This window comes from Rana temporaria, chromosome 7 (genome assembly GCF_905171775.1).
Source record: "Rana temporaria chromosome 7, aRanTem1.1, whole genome shotgun sequence".
NCBI classification, from domain to species: Eukaryota; Metazoa; Chordata; class Amphibia; order Anura; family Ranidae; genus Rana; species Rana temporaria.
Window position 1 is genome coordinate 147186529 of NC_053495.1, and position 23429 is coordinate 147209957.

General features: G+C 41.4%; 1 protein-coding gene across 1 annotated transcript in view; it reads right to left on the reverse strand.

Annotated features, from left to right (window-relative positions):
* Positions 1–23429, reverse strand: part of LOC120945726 (calcium-activated chloride channel regulator 1-like) — a 75905-nt gene that overhangs the window by 21244 nt on the left and 31232 nt on the right. The window contains exons 5-11 of the mRNA XM_040360092.1: positions 23003–23111; positions 21645–21822; positions 11550–11771; positions 7625–7849; positions 4782–4959; positions 2881–2987; positions 391–612 (exon numbers count right to left, since the gene is read on the reverse strand). Of these exons, the coding sequence (XP_040216026.1) occupies positions 391–612; positions 2881–2987; positions 4782–4959; positions 7625–7849; positions 11550–11771; positions 21645–21822; positions 23003–23111 (1241 nt within the window). The remainder of the gene's footprint in view (positions 1–390; positions 613–2880; positions 2988–4781; positions 4960–7624; positions 7850–11549; positions 11772–21644; positions 21823–23002; positions 23112–23429) is intronic.

Genomic DNA, 23429 nt, shown 5'->3' on the forward strand with positions numbered 1-23429 from the left:
TATAGACACCCCCCCCAGGTCCAAAATTTCAATGAATATTTCACTTTTATTGTTTCACGTTAAGCAATATTAAAATCACTGCTCCCGAAAAAAATGCATTTTTAAAACTTTTTTTGTCCCCTGGGGCAGGACCCTGGGGCAGGACCCAGGTCCCTTAACACTTTTTATGACAATAACTTGCATATTAACCTTTAAAATTAGCACTTTTTTTTTGCCTGTTCGCATGTTCTGCAGCGAACTGAACCGGGGGTGTTCGGCTCATCCCTAAGTACTAGAAATTCAGAAACATAAAGTCCTGAAATATACTTTAATTTGAGAGTATTTCAAGTTTACTTTCTTTTATACATCGTGATCATATTTCCGTGATATAAAGTTAAGTAGGAAACGTACCTCTGCTGTGCCTGGGATTGTGAGACGAGTAGACTTGGAGACACTGTCACTTATAAATTGTCCATTATCATACACTTTTCCATTAGGATCTGTTAAGCTGATGGTGGGGATCCCACTTTCCCAAGTCACTAAGAAGAAAGTTTCATTACCTACAGTGCTGTCAATGGTCACTTTGCCTGTCAGGCATTTGAATGCATCAATTGCTGTAGCTGTACTTTCAATCTATTAACAAACAAAGGAAAACATAATACATAGATGGTTTAATTCTGTTGTATATGTAGAAATAAAATAAAATAAAAACTCCTTGTTTGAACTTTAAAAAAAGGTGCATTTGTGTAATTCCAGGGCTCCATATATTTGTGTGAGTTAAATAATCACTGTATAGTCACTGTTTTGGGGGCTTTAGAGCAGGGGTCTCCAAACTTTCTAAACAAAGGGCCAGTTTACTGTCATTCAGGCTTTAGGGGGGCCGGACTATGGCCATGGGGTGATGACATTTTCCTGGCGTTAGTGGGAGTAAAAAAAAACATCTTTGGCATTTGGGGGTCAGTGGGATGATTAGTACCTTATTGTTGGTGTCAGACCCCATCTTTGGTGTCAGTAAGAAAAATAGTGCCCCATCATTGGTGTCAGTGCAAGAACAGTGTCCCATCTTAGGTGTTAGTGGGAGGAATAGTGCCCCATTGTTGGTGTCGGTGAGAGGAATAGTGCCCACATTGTTGGTGTCAGAGGAAGGAAAAGTGGCCCATTGTTGTTGTTAGTGGGAGGAATAGTGCCCCATCTTTGTTGTCAGTGGAAGGAATAGTGTCCCCCTTGGTGTCAGTGGGAGGAATAGTGCCCCATCGTTGATGTTAGTAACAATAATTATGTCCCATTGTTGGTGTCAGTGGGAGGAAAAGTGTCTTGTATCAGTGAAAGGAAATGTGCCCCAAGGGCAGCATAAAGGCAAGCAAAGGGCCACTTCAATCCCTCAGGCTGCAATTTGGAGGCCTCTGATTTTGAAAGTAAGGTAAGCCTCTGTCGGATTTTCAGTACTTTCTGGGTCTCCTTTGTGGAAAAGGGCGTAACTACAGTTTTAGCATCTTGGGGTCCAGGGTATCGATTGGCTCTATGTCCGAAATAAGTTTATATATATATATATATATATATATATATATATATGCAAAAAAGGTATTATATCCTACACATGCTGTTGCTCTTTGCATAGATTTTTGGATGTGATACCCCATTACTAAATATTTGGGGATTTTCATTAGGATGTTAATTTGTATATATATTTACTGGCCTACCATTCATTGATCCACCCACCTGACACTTCTTTCTAGGTGGCCATAAAAGAAACAGTGCTCAATTCCAGTTTCCACCTCTGTTCACAGGTATGAAACAGTGTCCACTGTCAGTGGTACTGAAAGTAAAAAAAAGTTACATTCCTTTTAAGGGCCCTTTCACACGTACGGACCGTATGTCCGCATTTTCATCCGTCCGTTTGTGGATGAAAACGGGACATACATGGGTCCCTATGTGATTACGGGTGTCAGCGGATAAACATCCGCTGACACCCATAATTTGTCCGCCTCCGCAAAGATCCGCATTTGCAGACGGAAGAAATCCTATTTTTCTTCCGTCTGCCGGATCGGATCGGATGAACACGGACATACGGTCTGTGTTCGTCCGATCCCCCATAGGGGAGAGCGGAGGAAACACAGGGTGGTCCCTGCACAGTGTGCGGGGACCGCCCTGTCAGCTGCCAGCTCAGCAGGGATTTTACGGAGGATCCCCGCTGAACTGTACAGACACATGGAGCGGATCATTACTGATCCGCTCCGTGTGAAAGGGCCCTAAGGCATATTTATTAATGATACAGTAACTGTCACAGTTACTTGTGCTCCCAACCAAACTGTCAGGCCATGGATAAAAATAACATGAGATTAAACCTACTACCATAGACATCATACTAGATTTCAGTTGTGTTTCTGTCTCTCTAATCTATTACATATTCACATACAATATATGTGTACTAGACACAGAGGGTTATTTATGAAAGGCAATCCATCGCTGTAAGAGTCGGTTCACACTAAGGCGGCACGACTCTGGGGGCGGCTCTGCAAGTCGTCCTGAGGACGACTCTAGAGGCGATTTGCAAGACGACTTCTGTATAGAAGTCAATGCAAGTTGCCCCGAGCCGCCCCCGAAGTCGTACAGGGAGTAAATTTGCGTCGCTCCGATTAGAACGCTCCCATTGCACTGCATGGGAAGCGACTCGTCAGGTGGCTAAGTGTGAACCGGGTCTTAATCTGAGGGGAAGACCTGAAATGAGGGAAAGCTCTGCTGATTTTATTATCCAATCACGTGCAAGCTAAAATGCTATTTTTTGTTTTCCTTGAATGTCCCCCTCGAATCTACAGTGACTGCACTTCCAAGTGCACTTTCAGTGCAAAGTGGGTTTTCCTTTAGTAAATAACCCCCACAGTATATGTTGGCAAATTATACCTGAATGGATTTCTCTGTGAAATCACCGCTACTGGTTGTGATCTTGCTGAAGACATCTATGAAACCGTTTGTGTCAATGTAATCCGAAACATAATAGTTTAAACCACCTGAAAGAATTTGTTAGTTACAAAAAGTTATTCATAAGAAATATGTAGTTTAAATCAAGCAGTATTTGTAGATTTTCTGAAAGTTGTATGCATTGTACTGTTGAGTACATGGAAGAATGATACATTTTATATATATCGCAATTACCTTTTAAAATATGATCTATTCTAATAGAATGACAGTCTGTGTACCAGACATGTATTTTTTTGAGTTGCTGGGGGAACTTTAAAAAAATTAGTCTACAGTTAGGCCTCGTACACACGCCCGAGTAACTCGTCGGGCGAAACACATAATTTTCCTCGTCGAGTTCCTTGTTAGGCTTGTCGAGGAACTCGACAAGCTTGCTTTGCGTACACACAGTCAAGACAAAATCTCCTCGTTCTCAAACGCGGTGATGTACAACACATACAACGGAAGGGGAAGTTTGATTCCACTTGCACAAGTCTTGGGGCTGCTTTTGCTAATCTCATGTTACCGCGTGTTAAGTAAGAGACTATTTGCACTTTTCAGTCTGTTACAGCTTTAAAAATGTGTTCTCTCCAATACAAATGCTACTTTTACTCCCGTCTCATACTTTATTATGAGCAAGCACGGGTTCCTCAGCATACACATGCTCGAGTTTCTCGATGGAAACCTGCCCAACGAGGAACTCGACGAGCCAATTTGACTCCCGTCGAGGAAAAACTTGCTCTCTTTTTAGCTCGACGAGTTCCTTCGACAGTTTCCTCGATGAAAAATGTACACACGACCAGTTTCCTCAGCAAAAAAACTCTCCCACCAAGTTTCTTGATGGATTCTGCCGAGGAAACTGGTCGTGTGTACGAGGCCTGAGGCATCGTACACACGACCGAGTTTCTCGGCAAAAACCAGCAAGAAACTTGCTGTTTTTTTTTTTTCCCCGAGGAAACCGGTCGTGTGTACATTTTTCGACGAGGAAACTTTCGAGGAACTCGTCGAGCCAAAAAGAGAACAAGTTCTCTTTTTCCTCGACGGGAATGGAGAAAATTGGCTCGCCGAGTTCCTTGACAGCCTCACAAGGAACTCGACGAGCAAAACAATGTGTTTCGCCCGTCAAGTTCCTCGGTCGTGTGTACGAGGCCTCAGACTTTAAAGCGGATGTCCGCTGAAAAAAAAATATTAAAAGCCAGCAGCTACAAATACTGCAGCTGCTGACTTTTAATATGTGGACACTTACCTGTCCTGGAGTCCAGCGCGGTCCGCAGCAGAGGACGATCGATCACTCGTCACTCTGCTGCCCCCCCGCCATCCTCGGTGAGGAAACCAGGAAGTGAAGCGCTCCGGCTTCACTGCCCAGTTCCCTACGGCGCATGCGCGAGTCGCGCTACGCCTGTCGATTGGCTCCCACTGTGTTCTGGGAGCCGAGTTTTCCCAGAACACAACAGGGGGGATGACGTCATGCCCGCAGTTTACCCGAGACTGTGTGGCCGGAAGTGGGTGCAGATACCTGTCTTTAGACAGGTATCTGCACCCCCTCCTCCTGAAAGGTGTCAAATGTGACACCGGAGGGGGGGAGGGTTTCGATCAGCGGGAGTTCCACTTTAGGGTGGAGCTCCGCTTTAAGGGCTTCAATTGGGGGTTAAGTGTTAGGTGTTGGTGGGTTGGGATGGAAAGTATGAAAACATAGTTAAAATACATATTTGTGATTCACTGATAAGTCATCAACTTTGTTCATTCTGGTCTTTCCTCCTACCAGTATGCTCCTAATACAGCATACTGTAAACCTGGCAATCAGGAATTTAAACAGTAATTGCCTTATAGAAATCTATAACCCCCACCTGTCATTCTGGATAATTGTTCCAGTCCTTTGTCTGCATTGACTCCTAGAGCAACAGTATGAATGATTGCTCCACTGGCTCCCACTTCATTAAAACATTTTTGGATTTCTTTATCCTCTCCATCTGTTAACAGTACAATTTCAGTTCCATGTGTGCTTGCATCATTCTTCTTGTTAACCTACATAGGAGACAGAGGGGATATGATTTCAATGTACAAATAATGTACTGGTGACCCCACAATAGGGATAAAACATTTTTGCGGAAGGGAGTTTTACAAGACACATGGCGAAAAGAGGTTTAACCTTAAACGACGTAGAGGGTTTTTTACTGTAAGAGCAGCAAGAATGTGAAATTCCCTTCCACAGGCGGTAGTCTCAGTGGGGGGGCATCGATAGTTTCAAAAAACGATTAGACATACAGGCATATACAATTTAATACTGACATATAATCATACACATAGGTTGGACTTGATGGTCTTTTTTCAACCTCACCTACAGTACTATGTAACTATGTAAAGGATGAGTAGTTTGAATATTTAAAAAATTAAGATAAGTGCAATAAAAAACAAGTTTCAGCCTTTGCAATGTGAAACGTTATATCTAGGCATCTCATTTTGTACTTTATGTCATCTAATACTCTGATGAGTTTAAAAACTATTCGAAAATGAATATATAGCTGGATTCAGGTAGGGCAGCTCACTTTTGAGGCGGCGTAGCGTATCGCATATACGTTACGCCGCCGTAAGTCAGAGAGGCAAGTGCTGTATTCACAAAGCACTTGCCTCCTAAGTTACGGCGGCGTAGCGTAAATGGGCCGGCGTAAGCGCGCCTAATTTAAATGAGGATGAGGGGGGCGTGTTTTATGTAAATTACTTGTGACCTGATGTGATTGACGTTTTTTGCGAACGGCACATGCGCCGTCCGTGGACATATCACAGTGTGCATTGCTCCAAAGTACGCCGCAAGAACGTATTGGTTTTGACGTGAACGTAAATTACGTCCAGCCCCATTCACGGACGACTTACGCAAACAACGTAAATTTTTCAAATTTAGACGCGGGAACGACGGCCATACTTAACATTGGCTAGGCCAGCTATTTGTTCGACTAACTTTACGCCGGAAAACGCCTTACGTAAACGGTGAATCTTTACAGCGACGGGCAAGCGTACGTTCGTGAATCGGCGTATCTCGCTGATTTACGCATTCTAGGCGTAAATCAGCGTTCACGCCCCTAGCGGCCGGCGGAACTAGACAGCTAAGATACGCCGTCGTATCTTAGCTAGGTTTAAGTGTATCTCAATTTGAGAATACACTTAAACATACAACGAACTTAGATTCCGAGTTACGACGGCGTATCTACTGATACGCCGGCGTAACTCTTTGTGAATCTAGCTATTAGTAACTACCTTGATTCACTAAAAACAATAAGCAAAACTTGCCGGACAAACTTTGATTTTTTGCAAAGGATTCCTTCTTAATTATTAAATGATTTATCATTTTATTGCAATAAAATTGAATGTGATGAAGGATAAACGGTTAATTTTTTTAAATAACAAATCATTGTCATCACATGTGGTAACACCAGGGCTTTTTTTCAGGGGGAACTCAGTTCCGCCACCTCTGGCTCAGACCCTTTGGTGCCTGCTCACCACAATCGCTTGTAAACACAGAAGTCTGGTTTCTGTGTTTACAAGTGACAGCTCTGCACTTTGTGTGTAACCCCCTTGAACTCTGCACCCTGTATGTAATGCAATCCTGGTATTTAATGCCCCTTTAATACCCTTCTACTGTTTGTGAAATCTCAACGGGGTCGTGGTTGAGTTCCTGCACCTATTTTCTGAAAAAAAAAAAGCTCTGGGTAACACTATTTTTAGCACGTGGTATATACAGTAATGTAATGCGATTATGGTTTTCTAGTGGTTTTTCAAACAACATGATGTGGTCCAGATCATCCTGATCCTGTGTAGATTACATACTGTAGCTCTTATACCACTTGTACAGTTATTTCTGGAAAGTCATATGAGAGAAAGAAGTTAAAGTGGATGTAAACCCAAATTTATTTATTTTTGCTGTCACAATGTAGAGTATAATGCCGCGTACACACGACCGTTTTTCAAGTTCTAAATTTTTTTTTTTTTTAATGTCATTAAAAACAATCGTGTTAGGGCTCCAGAGCATTTTTCACAATGTAAAAAATGGCCATTAAAAAAAACGTGCATGCTCAGAAGCAAGTTATGAGACTGGGGCGCTCGTTCTGGTAAAACTACCGTTCGTAATGGAGTAAGCACATTCATCACGTTGTAACAGACAGAAAAGCGCAAATCGTCTTTTACTAACACAAAATCAGCTAAAGCAGCCCAAAGGGTGGTGCCATCCGAATGGAACTTCCCCTTTATAGTGCCGTCGTACGTGCTGTACGTCACCGTGCTTTGCTAGAGCATTTTTTTTTCACGATCGTGTGTAGGCAAGGCCGTTTTAATGAAATGGTTAAAAAAAAATTTGTTTTTTCGAGACCTTTAAAAACGTCATTTTTTAGAACCCGGAAAATGGTCGTGTGTACGCGGCATAAGAATCATTAACCACTAATCTCTGAATGCGCCCTTTTAGCCAGTTTTTCATCCATTTACAAACTGATTTTTTCCAGACCAGTAGACTTTACCTTACACATTAGCCATCTGTGGGGAACTGTGTCAAACGCTTTTGCAAAATCGAAGTATACCACATCCACAGCCACCCCACTGTCTAAGGTTGTTGGAGTAATAAGGGTAAAAGGGGCATAGAAGGTCAGATAATTGTATACATATATAACATTATCATGAATAATTTTGCATGCAACCAACTCACCTCAAATCCCTGACGTACTCCAGCACAAATGTTTGTACCACCAGTAGCCGTCTTTGGAAGAAATGTTTTCATTTTTTCCCGTTGGAATGTGTCAACTATCTTTACCAGCTCCGATTTCACAGTTGCACTACTGGAGAATATCACTATACCAACATAGGATCCAGACTCAACAATCTGCATTATAAACACTTCTGAGGCTTGGTACATGCGAGAGATCCGATTATGCTGAATGGAACAAGAGTAAAAACAGCATTCAGGTCAAAAGAAGAATTACTGAGAATAGAATACACTCAAGCTGATCATACAGAATAACTACTTGTATATGACTGCTCTTGGAATGTTGGGTATTTAGCCAGCTTTACCATCATATGTACTGTGGGTAATCAGAAGAAAATGTCTACATTAAACTGATAATTTAAATGGTAAATAAACAAGCCCAAAAGTAATTATTCAATAACAATAGAATATTCTCCTTGTGAATGCATAACATACAGTACTTGCAATAGGATTCTGCCAAATTGTAAAGGAAAATAGGTTACTTTTTGAGATATCATGAATTTATATACTACATACAGTGATGTCATTGTAGTCCTCTGAAATTCATTCTTCTCCAAGCACAGTGAGGAGGATCTAGCCACATATTACCTCTGCATGGGCAAAGAGAAAAACATTTCCCATGATGCTAAGGAAAATGTAGGATGTGGTGGATGCATGTGCATGCAGAGATGAAGGCAGAACTGAGGGCTGTGTGTTGGGGGGGTCAGAGCTGAGGGTGAATGCAGCTATAGTGGGCGACTCAGACTGGAAGTCTGAGGCCCCGTACACACGACCAGTTTCCTCGGCAGAATTCAGCTTCCGACCGAGTTTCTGGCTGAATTCTGCCGAGAAACCCGGCCGTGTGTACACTTTTGGCCGAGGAAGCCGACGAGGAGCTCGGCGAGGAAATAGAGAACATGTTCTCTATTTCCTTGTTGCTCTATGGGAGCTCTCGTCCCGCCGAGCTCCTCGGCGGCTTCAGTGCTGAACTGGCCGAGGAACTCGATGTGTTTGGCACGTCGAGTTCCTCGGCCGTGTGTACGAGGCCTTAGACTTATAGGTCCACTCACTACAGTGTGCTTGGATGCAATCATGCCACCACATGCTGTCTAAAGTAGTACAGCAAGGAAGGGTACACAAGACCAGTGGTTGAAGGAATAAAGGACGTACCAGTCACTGGTCTTATATACCAGAATGTAAAGAGGAAAGAGCCTCTTACAGCACTAAAGAAAGAGAGGCTTTATCATTACCTATTATTTATTAAGAAAACAAAAATACATTTCAGCCTGCACAAGCCAGTGCACCCTAAAGATAGCAACGTGGCTGTTTTTTTTTTTTGACAGTAAAGAAGCAACTTGGCTGTTTAATATAGTAACTGTAAGATACAATTACAGTAATAGAAAATAATAGATTACCTGAAAATTAAATGATAAAAAATATTATTTACATAATATAATATTTTTAAAGCTCAACTCCAGAATAAGTAAATATTGTCTAAATACAAGAGACATGTGTATTCTTACTTGTGTGGTTTGTGTATTTTATCCAGACATGTGCAGTAATCCAGTGTGAATATTTGCCTCTGTACAGGAGCCGCCTCTAGTAAAGACCAGTCACTACTGCTCTTTCCCTATGGCGGTCTTGTCCCCACCCCCTTTTGTAGTTTTCTGCAGGCCTGTAGTGAGTGGAGTCTGCTAGGTCCCCCCCCCCACATCTCTACTCTCTGCATAGGTTAGGTACAGCACAGTGATGATGTCACTGCTACTTTTACAAGGTTAAATCTCTTCACACTTAAATCTGGGTCTGCAAAGAAATTTGGTATGCATAAAAAAGATTTATATCTTTTGTGTCTATAGAGGAATATATGTAAAATGTAACTAAAGGCAAAACTTTTTAGTTTTGGATAGAGTGGAGAGGAATTAGAACACCTGTAAATTTGTATTGCTGCCTGTGCCCCCGTTAGAGAAATTACCCCTCTCTATTTGTTTTACCATCAAAAGTAAAAGAAAATCCCAAATTTTGGGTTGACACCAGAACAGTAATAGAGGAGGAATCTTCCAATTGGAACACAAGTTCTGTAACCCTGGTGATACCCTGGGATACCTTCATTTTGGAGGAATCTCCTCTCATATCTTGTTTTGACTAGGGATGCACCGATATATCGGTGCCGAAACATATCGGCCGAAAACAGCTGTTTTGGGCACATGTCGAAACAGCTTTAAAATTGCCGATAGGACTAGTGGCTGCAGAGCGGTAAAACACACTGAAACTGTCTCCACACACTGCTAGCACAGCCCCGCCTGCTCCTAACCCCACGCTGTGATTAACAGAATGCCGTTCTAATGCTGAGATGTTTTCTGTCTATCACAGCGTGGGGTTAGGAGGAGGGGGGGCTGTGTAGCAGAGTGGAGACATGTTTCAGCATACGGGGGGGGGGGGGGGGTGGTGAGTTGCTTTATTTTCTAACTGGCGGGTCTCTGTTGCTGGGACAGTGGAATTCCTGGAATGCAGGCCAGCGTGTAGAGGAGGAGAGGAGCAGAGCACAGCCCGGCATCCAGGAGCAGTCCATCCGCCTATCGGGAGCTCATCCACGGCTCGGAACCGGGCTCCTCTGATCGCACCCCTCCGTCCCCATCCCCCCACCCCCTTTCGAGCTGGGGCTGCGCTGTGTGAAGTATGTTGGCTGCGGTCCGCTCCAGCTCTCTGCACTCCGCTCTCCACACAGACATGTACCAGGCAAGGCTGAGAGAGAGAGAGACAGCCCATACACAGCAGCACTGTGCCCAGTCATAGTGCCATCCCTGTGCACTGCTAGAAGGATGGTGGTGGCACCAGGACAGACCTGCTGGATGATCCTCTTACTGCTGTTACAGGAGATGTATGCTCATACACACTCATGTTTTTGGAGGTGACAGGGTTAAAAAATGAGAACCTGTCACCTCCAATTGCTATCACAATGGCTAAATTAAAATAAGTAATTAAAAAGTAAAGAATGAGAAAAATTATAAAAATAAGAAAATTATACAAAAAGTGATAAAGTAATAATAAAAAAAAGAAACAAGAGGCGGCAATTTGGGGCACAGTGAGGCGGCAATTTGGGGCACAGTGAGGTGGCAATTGGGGGCACAGTGAGGCGGCAATTGGGGGCACAGTGAGACGGCAATTGGAGGCACAGTGAGAGTATGTTTTAACATACAATTATTAAAAAAAAAAAGAAAAGTAATTTTCGGTTTCGGCCTGACATTTTTTTTTTTTTCGGTTTCATTTCGGTTCTGAAATTTCCATTTCGGTGCACCACTAGTTTTGACTATGGGACAGGAAGTGAAGGGAAATCTCCCCTACAGGACATAGATGGCAAAAAAAAACTGACAGGGACTATAATCATCCCTCGAAATCTATCCAAGATGAAAACAGTTTTGCCTTTAGTTACACTTTAAATGAAAGCATTTAAGCCCAGAGTTCAGATTTAAGTATTTTTGCCCCTTTGCCAGCCTAAAAACAAAACATAAGCAGGGAATTTCTTAAAGCAGTATACTAAATGAAAGCCTTATACAGACTTTCTTGGGGTCTTTTTTTTTGGTTTAAATTCTTCATATAGTCAATTTAATCAATGCATGCTGACAAGGCTAAATTCAGAGTGGACATGTAGGGTTTAATGAACTGTGGTCACAAAGGTGGTTGAGACGGTTTTGAGGGTGCAATTGGTTTTAATTGGGTAGGGAAGTTCCTCTTCATTTTTTATACTTTATTTTTTAACCATTTTTTCACACTGTCTCCTTTAATAAAAATATACATTTTAATGTGTTCATCAAGTGCACCTAAATGTTGGCAGCTCTAGCTTTGTTCTTCAACAAAATTTGCAGAGTTCTTGTTAATGCATGATCCATACCTCATTCATACTTCCTGAAACATCAAGGACCAAGGTGACAACCCTCTCCTTATACTGAAGCAGTGAGACTGAAGGAGGTACAATACTGGGGTTACTTAGTGGAGCAGAATTCATGTCAGGAGATTGCATAATCACTTCCCATGTGCTCTGGTAGTTACATAATCTGTTGTGTTCATTTGGTGCTTCATTGTTGTGACTGTTTTCATCACAGAATGCATTCACCTAACAAGAAAGAGACACATTAATAAAGCACACAACCTGCACATTTTAAACTGTTGTTAAGAACAGAAGATCCTGAAAAAAGTGCATCTACAACATAGAACATGAATAAAGCTTTAATATAAGTGATTACATAAATAATAAATATAATAAATAATAGAACTTGAAGGGTGCCAGCCAATCAAAACACATAGAGCTAGATTCAGGTAGACTTTACGTCGGCGTATCTATTGATACGCCGCGTAAGTTAGAAGATGCGCCGTCGTATCTATGCGTGCTATTCATGGAGCTAGATACGCCTGAATTTCAGCTTCCTCCGACCGACGAAAAGTGTTAGTACGCCGTCATATCTAGGGTGCATATTTACGCTGGCCGCTAGAGGCGCTTCCGTAGATTTACGTGTAGAATATGTAAATGACCTAGATACGCCGATTCACAAACGTACTTGCGCCCGCTACGCCGTTTACGTAAGGCTTACGTCCGGCGTAACGTTACCCCTGCTATATGAGGTGCAGCCAATGTTAAGGTATGGACGTCGGAACAGCCGTCGAATTTTACGTCGTTTACGTAAGTGGTACGTGAATGGGGCTGTGCGTAGGTTACGGTCACGTCAAAAGCATTGAGCCAACGTATCTTAGGGAGTATATGCAACGTGACTCTGAGCATGCGCATTCGTTCGGGAAGTCATTTACATGGGGTCACGGCTAATTTGTATACAACACGCCCACTACCTTCCACATTTAAATTAGGCGGGCTTACGCCTGCCTATTTACACTGCGCCGGCGCAACGTACGGCACCAGATCTTTCTGAATACAGTTCTGGGCTCCCTGATTTACGTCGGCGTAGCGCATATGAGATGCGCTACGCCGCCCAAAAGGTACGCCGCTGTACCTGAATCTAGCTCATACAGTATATTGCTTAAAAGATACTTTATTACAATATGTATCATTCAATTAAAACCTTAAAGCATTAAATGATTTTTATTTACATGTCTGTCTTTATAAAATAGATCTTTGTCAAGTAGTATCTCATCCTGTAGAAGCTCATATCAAAGAAACTACTTATTATACGCTTGTTATAAACTACATTCAGTGGTTTATGTCAATTAATGCAGGTTATGCTATATATGCACTGTATGCTTCCATTTACTTCTTTACACTTGCTTCAAAACATGGCTTCGGACACGCTTTCTTAAAGCTCTGAACGCAAATCGAAGCTCCTGTCGCCAAATAAAATAGTTAGCTTACAGTACTGTTTACACCTTGCGTTTGCTTTGCTTCAAAAATAATACCCCATGTTGCTTTAGCGGTACTTTATAGCATCTTCAAAGGCTCTATAGAAGTCTATGACAAAGCTCGCTTGAAGCAACTGAAGCTTTTGAAAGGCTTTTATTCAGCTTTAGCTTCGCTTCGTTTTGGAGAAATTGTAGGTATGAGATATCGACACACGCACAGGGCATCTGCCAAACGTTATTAAAGCTTCAAAAAAGCAACACTGAAGAATCATCAAATGACCACCCAAGCATTCTCCAAGCACCCCCAAAGTATCACAGTAGCATTGCAGAAGCATCAAAAACACATAAAAAAAGCATGTTGAAGCGATAAGCGCTTTAACCAGTTAAAGACCGCCCACTGCATATATACTGCGGCAGGGCGTCTCTATTGTGCGACACAACATACCTGCTACGTTGTTTCATGCAATAGATACTGTGGGAACGCACTGTGATCTGTAAACCAATCTGGGGGTGACTTTAACATTGTATTGACACCCATATCGGTTCACAGAGGGCAGTGAGAACTGTTTGCGGGAGACATGCGATGTGGGAACTGGCACTGGAATCGTGCTGGTTCCTGCATCGCTATAGTGTGAACCCAGGCTCATGTTTTCTTTCTACTTCCTTATCTGTCCTATCACCTATTAATGCTGTGATGGATCCTAAAGAGCCCATCAACTGCAAAACAAGGAAAGTTGATATATACCTTTCATTCTAATGATGACATTTACTGGGTTTGTGCTCCACCATAAACGGGAATGCCTGGAGCACCAGAAACCATTGGCTCACTCTAGCATTTTCCCCCTATTTCGGCACATCAGCGAGAGAAGCATTGTCAGAGATAAGCTTGAATATCCTTCCTAAGAGATAATACCAGAGTCAGTCCAGGGCCCCCTTATTGGCAAGGCATTCTTGTTCTACTATAGCATAGGTTTTCTCAGCTGCAGTTAATTTCTGACTTAGAAAGGCCATAGGATCCTCCTCCTTATGGATAACAGAACAGATTACTATTAATATGTACATTACAGGACTTGATCTACATCACTGTTTTACTAATATCTTCTCCTACAGTATATAGTATTTATATGTTAGACACTTTAACCAGTGTAAATGTCTACAGTATTGATACAAAATGAAGCACAGGTGGTTAGAGACTCAGTGAGTGATAACACTATAGGGTTGATTTACTAAAACTGGAGAGTGCAAAATCTGGTGTAACTCTGCATAGAAACTAGTCAGCTTCCAGGTTTATTTTCAAAGCTTAAAGTGGAACTTCCGCTCGTTGTACTCCTCCCCCCCCTCCGGTACCACATGTTGCACCTTTCGGGGGGAGGGGGGACAGGATAACTGTCTTTCACAGGTATCCTGTTCTCACTTCTGGAAGCCTCAGCTGCGGGTATAGACATCACCGCTCGAGCTCTCTTCTCCCCTCTGCTCCTTCCCCGGGGCAGTAGTAGAGAGGAGCAGAGCCCTGCGCATGCGCTGTAGGGTTCCAGGGGGGAAGCTGTAAGGCTTCACTGCCGGGTTCCCTTACTCGCAATGGAGGCAGCATGCACCCAACAGCTGATGGAAACTTCAGCTGTGGTGCCGACATCGCTGGACTCCAGGACAGGTAAGTGTCCGATTATTAAAAGTCAGCAGTATGTGCAGCTGCTGGCTTTTAATTTTTGCAGCAGTGGGCAAGTTAGAAGATAATTGGCTACCATGCACAGCTGCACCAGATTTTGCACTCTCCAGTTTTAATTTACCCCTTAAGTGTTTTTTTTAAAGTGCATTCTGCTTATTTAGGAGTGTTTGGGTAGGTGGCCAATAAAAAAAGTATCACAAAACCTATTTATCACTATACAGGTGTGAGCATTTCTAGGACAGGAAACAAACAAAGGTGACAGGAACCTTTAAAAGGAGCCCATTAATTCCATTATAGTGTGCAAACCCTACCATTCTGGGAACATAATAATATACTTGTGCAAGAATCTAAGGGAGAGTGGAACAGAACAAGGACACCCCCAATATCATCTTGAGTCCAGGTCTTGTTTTGTAATCTTAAAAATGAATGCTTCTATACTGTAGCTTGAATGTAATAAGACTGTCTATTGGACCTTGGGCAAATGGGATTCCCCATCTCTACTAAAATGATAAAGTCAGGGGGCGTGGTCTAGCCGTGATCGGGAATGGCTGCTTAACTGGAAAGCTCCCGCTGCTGCAGGCTGCAATTCTCGGCTAACGGAATCGGTAAGGGGTCCCACCGACTGGAATACGACTAATCTGATACCCGTTGTCACGGTGATCATCCCCATACTGTTTTCCATTCTACCCGACAAATTTTCACCAACTTACGATCTTTTGGAAATTCCTGTCAGATCATATGATGGCCGAATTCCCGGGAGGCCAGTCAGATACATTGGCCACTTCTCAAGGGAACTTTGACACAAACCCCCTTACCGACAACCGGAATCCCCACCACGCTACGGACGCTCGACAGAGCCCTAGCCTAAATGATCTACACTCCGTGGCAGCTGATATTAAAGAGACGCTGTCAGCTGCCATTGCGGATCTGAAATTGGACATACGCGCAGTTTCAGCGCGCGTCATTGATGTGGAAAAAACTACTGCGCAACAGACAGCAGCTCTGCGCCATATTAACCACAAAACCAACGTACACATTACGCTTCTGAGAGACTTATACCGCCAAACAGAAGACCTCGAGAACAGAAGCAGGAGACATAATTTGAGGGTACGGGGACTGCCCGAGTCGATTGATTTTGATCGACTCTCCCCCGCAATTCTAACAATTTTTAACGATTTGCTGGGTCGCCCACCCTTAACCAACATTAAAATGGAACGCCTGCACAGGGCCCTGCGACCCAAGGGCAGACCCTCTGATCCCCCTAGAGATGTCATATGCCATATAGATGACTTCTTACTGAAAGAGGATATCCTGAGGCAGGCAAGACTGCGCTCTTCTCTGAAATTTGAGGGCTCTACATTATCTATATTTCAAGATCTGTCGAAAATCACGCTCCAAAATAGACGTGATCTGAAACCTTTATTGGATGCACTGAGAAATAAAAGCATCATCTACAAATGGAAGTTTCCATTTGGCCTGCAAGCGACCAATCAGGGTCATACTGCCCTGCTGAGGGTACCCGAAAATCTACATGCCTTTTGCAAATCCATGAACATTCCATACATGGAACTACCAAATTGGTATGCAGACTTTCGTTTTAAAGACAACTCCAGAGACTGCAGGAAGGATGACACTGTCGCTATGGAAACGGCCCCTTACAGAGCCAGGAGACGACGATCCCAATCACCTAGTCACCTAGATTCTTCAGGCGTTCCAGATCCTGATCTTCAATCAACAAACGTGCCACATTCCAGGAAACCCAGAAGGGATAAATGAATATAAATATATTTTATTGATGTTTATTGATGTTTCTTCTATCTTACTCCTGATATATATAACCCTTGTGGTTTGACCTGAAACTTATTTGTTTTGGTGATTTCAAGACACATACAAAATTGCTACCCTTCATGCTGCAACTTTTGTGGCATTCAATGTATTTTTTTTTCTTTTTCTTTGGATTTATTTATGAAGGGTGGAGACAATGTTTCTTTCTACTATTATTAACACTATCATTTAACTATGCATTGATACTACTGTTTTCAGGTCTACCCACACGGGCAAGGGATCTGCAATTGTCTCTTCCTTACATTTTGTTACTGCAGTTCTCTTCCTATGATAATATTACTGATGGTTGTGACCTGTACCTAAGACCCGGACAGCGCTCCTGACACACTGACATGCTGTCCGGATGCTGAGCAGTTTTACTACTTTCAATTGTTTATATCTTATATATTTGGAATGTTATCAGATTCCGGTCTCTCATTACCCTTTATAATGGGAATTCCGTTAGCCTCATCATTTCTACTATAGCATATTGCTTTCTTTCTTTAATAGTCTGTAGGCGGCGGGAAACCAGTCGTTCTGATTTATTGTTCTCTGACTCGGTTCACTCCAACCCCCACGGAGTAGCTCTTGTTAGATCTCTTTATTTTTTCTAATAAGATACTACTTCACCTTGTACCGCATATTTTTCCCTGCGGGGAAATTTTACTCCTGTTGAATTTTATTTTTATTTTTGTGATAGTCACCGGTACTATCTGTTTTGAGTATTTAATACTCAACACCTAAACCTTCCCTTAAACCCCTTCACCCTCGTCTTTCCTATTTTCTCAACTTGAGGATCCCCTCCTACTTTTGACTAATATGACTACCCCCAATAATCCTACAACAGACCCTCAAAAGAAAATCAAACTTTACTCTCTTAATGTAAAGGGCCTCAATATCCCAGAAAAACGGTCAAAGCTTTTACTATTGTTGAAGAAATCATAAGCAGACATAATATTCCTACAGGAGACCCACTTTAAGTCCAACAATTGCCCAACCTTTACGGACAAGAGATTTCCTCTGATACTCCACACTACAAACCCGAACTCCAAATCTAAGGGAGTTTCAATACTAATTTCTAAGTATTGCCCCTTTCAAATTTTGGACACTAAAACTGATAATGAAGGCAGGTACCTGTTTGTTAAAGGGTCCTTGTATAATAAACCTGTGACTTTGGCCAACATATATGCCCCTAACAGGCTCCACGTTCAATTCTTTAAAGACACTATTGAAGTCCTTAAGTCATTCTCCGTCGGCTCATTGATACTCGGTGGAGACTTCAACATAGCCCTGAATCCCCTTCTAGACACCTCCACTGGCTCCTCTACAATATCATATAAAACACTGAGTAGTATTAAATCTTTACTAAAAGACCTTTCCATTCACGACACCTGGCGAATACTAAATCCCTCTTTAAAAGACTTTACTTTTTACTCTCTCCCACATGACTCCTATTCTAGAATAGACTATTTTTTCTTGTCCCACAACGATCTAAACACTATTGAAAGCGCTACAGTAGAACCCATGCTCATATCGGACCACAACCCAATCACTCTGCATTTGACCTTCAAAAATAAACCAATCCTTCCTAGATATTGGAGACTAGATGATTCTCTCCTCACATATGCTGACAACATGCAAAAATTGGACGTTCAGATCTCCGAATTTTTCATTCATAACAACACTGGCGATGTACATCCTATAAATGTTTGGCTCGCGCACAAGTGTGTCATTAGAGGCAGTTTGATCTCGCTCGGTGCGAGAAGGAAGAAACTACATCAGGCTCATATAAACGATTTAACTAATAAAATCAATAGCCTGGAACTTATACATAAACATTCTTTGGCACTACAAACGCTTGAGGAGCTTTCGAGACTCAGGCTAGAACTGTCTGAAGTCCTAGACAAAAGGGTCAAACGCAGTTTTGATATGTCTCGAAAATTTTTCTATGAGTATGGAAATAAGACGGGGAAATTACTAGCTAACACCTTGCACTCAAAATCTAAAAAATTTGAGAACATATTTGCCATTACTGACCCTAAAGGTAAAAAATATTCCTCTTCTGAAGATATCGCAGACCAATTCCGAATCTTCTACTCCAAACTCTATAACTTGACTCCTGAATTTGGCCCTAAAAATACGCCTTCAAGAAAAGATCTAATTTCTGAGTTCTTGAAAAATTACTGCCCTAATACCTTATCCTCGGATACAGCGAAAGGTATAGATAAGCCTCTGGAAGCAGGAGAAGCTTTAACTGCACTCGGTCAATTAAAGACTGGAAAAAGTCCTGGCCCAGACGGTTTTTCGGTTAACTACTACAGATCTTTCAAAGATGTCTTGATCCCACAATTTCTTAACGCGTTTAATTCTAGCCCTTTCCCGTCCCCACTTCCTAATGATCTCTTAGAAGCCCACATTGTCATGATTCCTAAGCCTAACAAGGATAAAACCCTTGTTTCCAATTACAGACTCATTTCCCTCTTAAATAACGACATCAAATTATATGCTAAAATCATAGCTAATCGCTTACTTCCCTTATTACCTCGAATAATATCCCTCGACCAAACGGGCTTTACGCCGGGAAGAGAGGCTAAGGACAACACCATAAAGGCTTTACATGTTCAACACTGGCTCATAAAATCAAAATCTCCGGGTTTTTTCTTATCCCTCGATGCGGAGAAGGCCTTCGACAGGATAGCCTGGGACTATATGTTAGATGCCCTTAAATCCCTGGGCATGCAAGATCGAATGTTGGGATTCATTAACCTCTTATATTCATACCCTACGGCTAGAATCAAAGTTAATGGTGTCCTGTCGGAGGCCTTCTCCCTGTCGAATGGCACTCGTCAGGGTTGCCCTCTCTCACCCATAATTTTTATACTTATCCTGGAGCCTTTCTTATGTAGACTACGAGAGAATGTGGATATTAGTGGAGTTAAGATTAATAACGCGACTTATAAATTAGCGGCTTTCGCAGACGACATTCTACTATTTCTTACCAACCCAATAATTACAATTCCGAACCTACTTAAAGATTTCTCCATGTTTAGAACCATCTCAAATTTCAAAATAAACTTCTCCAAATCTAAGGCCTTGAATATTTCCCTTTCCACTGACACGGTAAACCAATGCAAACTTAATTTTCCATTTACCTGGGAGAATGAATCTATACCTTATTTGGAAATCCACTTACCGTCCAACATGGATAATCTGTACACTATCAACTTTGTTCCCCTGCTGAACACCATAAAAAAAGATTTGCTTGAACAGAACAAAGGCATTTTCTCGTGGTTTGGGAGGGCTAACGTCATAAAAATGTGTATCTTGCCTAAAGTCTTGTATCTCTTCCAGACCATTCCTATTACGATCCCTGCCACATTCTTCAAATCTCTAAAACGTGTCTGCTTGAAATTTATCTGGAATGATAGGCAACCCCGTATCAAATGGGACAAGCTTACTATCCCAAAATCTTTGGGTGGAATTGGTCTACCAGATTTTAAAAATTATTATTGGGCCTGTCATATGTCCAGGATTATTAATTGGCACCTACACAGTGGCTCCAAGGACTGGATCCAACTGGAGGAATCTTTAATCTCTCCACCAATCCCTCTGAAAAAACATCCATGGATTGATCCTAGGAAGGTTCCACACCTTGCAAACACACATCCCATTACGGGAACTTCATTGAAAATTTTCAGGTCTCTCTGTAAAAAATTTAAAATCTCTTCAATATATGGACCTATTACCCCAATATCCTTTAACCCTGAAATATCCCGGAAACACCATATCATTACCTCCCCCGACTTGGATTCAGACACGACTTGCAGGGCTGAAGCCTTCTTTGAAAAAGGGAATCTCATTTCTCTGGTTCATTTCTCCGCTAAATTCCCGAATCTTACTGTCTCTCCTCATAACTTTGAACTAATCACTCTTTTTTTGAAAAAAATTGGTTTCACTAACATTTGGCACAGGCCTAAGACAACCTTTGAATCCGTCTGCATAGGAAAGGCTCCCCAAGGCCATTTAATTTCCCTCATGTATTGTGTATTGAACTCAACATCAGACCCACAATCAGACAACACCAACAAGAAGTGGGAAAGGGATCTACGTATAACAATCTCTAATGACGGGTGGACTTCGGTCTTCCATCGCCTACACAAGGGTTCACTAAACGTCCTGATACAGGAAAACAGTTACAAAATATACTCAAGGTGGTATAAAACCCCTTACATTATTAATAAATTTAGTCCAAACGTCTCTCCCTTGTGCTGGCGATGCGGACTAGAGGCTGGCACTCTCCTCCATATATGGTGGGAATGTTCAGCTATCACGACTTTTTGGAAATCAGTCCATGATCTCATTGTGTCCATTACCTCCTACACCCCGGACTTTACAGCTGGACAGTACCTATTACACCTCTCCTCTCTACCCAATTCAGTCTACAAGAAATCTATTATTGTGTTTCTTATCAACGCGGCAAAGCTGTGTATTCCGGTTAAATGGTCGCAAGCAACCCCTCCAAAAATTTCAGAGTGGATACGCAAAGTGGATCACATTGCATATATGGAGGAATTGATATCCCATTCTAGAGATTCTTCTAGGAATTTCCGAGATAAATGGGCATGCTGGCACCACTTTGCGGATTCTTCTGAATACCGTACTTTGTTGGATTCCTGATGAGTCCCGGAATCTGATTAATCTCCTCTGTTGTTCCTATTTTCAATAACTTTGTCAATTTGAATCACACCGCTTATAATAGGATGGTTTCCTCAACCCTCCCTCTACCTTGCCTTCCCCTACCCCTTCCTTTCCCCCCTAAATACTCTAATTTTATCTTGAATGCTTTGTTGTGACTATGATGGATCACTAACTTTAAATATTGATCCTTGTTTTATGTTCTTGAATGTAATGTCACTTATTCGACTTATTGCATACATTGTAACAAGATCGCTTTGTATACTCTTACATGTTTTAAAAACCCAATAAACATATTTGAAAAAAAAAATGATAAAGTCGTTTAGATATATTAAGGTGTATATCCAAAGTGGTCATAACAGCATATCAATTGTGCATTGATATGTGACTGCAGGAATCTGAAGGACAAAAATAAATGGTTCCTATAAAATTGTAGAATGTATTTGTGATTTTTACCGGATCCAGTGTCTGACTATACATAATGGACTCGTGAACGTCTTGGTCCTTGTTGGGATAAAATTCACAGCCCTCTTCATAGATTCCAGTGTCAGGATCAATTTCACAATTTTCTTTAACACAGTTATCATTAAGGCAAACATCAATTCTACTTAATCCACCTATAGCCAAAGGGCATCTGAAAAAAAATAAAAAAATCAATTAATATAAATTGAAATCACCAACAGACATCTTGGTTGACAAGACTAGATGTTGGAATACAAGAAATGTGTTAATTTGTATTCTTTTTTACTTTAAATACAGGTCATTGATGATTATAATTAAGATGCATAGCTGGTCCTAGACTTAGTAATATTACATATAAGAGAAGTTCACATAAGATAAGATTTATTGTCATTATAAACACAAATTCACATACAAAACAATTATCATCTGCACATTTACCATACATACCTGTAATTAAAAATTACATAAGTTTACTAAACTTTCTCCATTTAAAAACAAGAATACATAACTCTAACAAACAATAACCCATATCTGTGTAACTGATTTATTTAATTGAATTCCTGCATTAATAGCTTTAATTGCCCTTAATATTCTATCTTTGAATCTTTTTGTTCTTGCCTATATTGTTCTGAACCATCTGCCAGACAGCAATAATTTAAAAAAATTACGACCAGAATGGGTCTCTATTTGTCCTGTAAATTAGGGGTCTATGTAAAAAAAAAAAAAAAAAATTGCAGTGCAAATGCCTCAGCATTCGTTCAAAAGCCACAAATAATGCCTGTAATGTGAAACGTTCCATTAAGATCCGATTTCCTTTGTTTAACAATCCCTTTACTTTTAATCTTGAAAATGTTCTGAATTTTAACTTGAACTTAGCAGCAGTTTAGGGGACCTCATGTGAACCAAACCCAGGTATGTTCATCTCATCCATATACAGAACAAATCTATTTTAATATGACTTAACTACTGTTATCGAATGAATGAATGAATGAAAACTTATATAGCGCGGCACATGCGAACTAAATCGCCTCTGGGCGCTTGTTGTTCCTGTCTCCTTTGATATCAAAAGAGATGAGTTTTGATCTTTCTCCTGAATGCTAAGTGGTTCTCCTCCAACCGAATGCTGGTTGGTAAAGCGTTCCATAGTCTGAGACCCTGGACCGCAAATCTTCTATCTCCTTTGGATTTGTGGTTGGCTTTCGGTATCTGGAGTAGATTTTGATTGGTGGATCGAAAAGCCCATAGTTCCCCTGGGATAACAGAGTGTATGGTCGAGTGCTGCTGTGTTCTGTCAGTTTAATCATCGTCAAACTTTCAACCTTTAAAATTAACAATTGCTACTTTTGCTTTACCTGGTTGCCTCCACTTTGCCTTGTTTACTGATATAGAATGGATTGTCATTGTTGTATTCATCAAAAACTCCCCATCTCAGGTGAGCCCATTCATGGACAAACACTCTCCCTGAAAAGTAGAATCAGTTGTCTGTCAAGTCAGTTTTCACATCATTATTTTTATCGGAATTTTGCATAATTTGGGTACCATGTTAAGTGATCGCATTGTGAACTGCAGTTACACAGATATTCAAGCCATGTGGTGAGTACCTTTACGTTTTAAATGCACTTTAGCTAACTGTATGTCTGAAGAAATTTCTCTAATTGTATCTGAAATTGCGTAGGTTGCATATTTTATAACAGAATATGCAAATTAGACACAAATCAAACTGGAAGAGTCACTATTCCGCATATACAGTATATTTAGATGCTTAATTCCTGCTCTGAA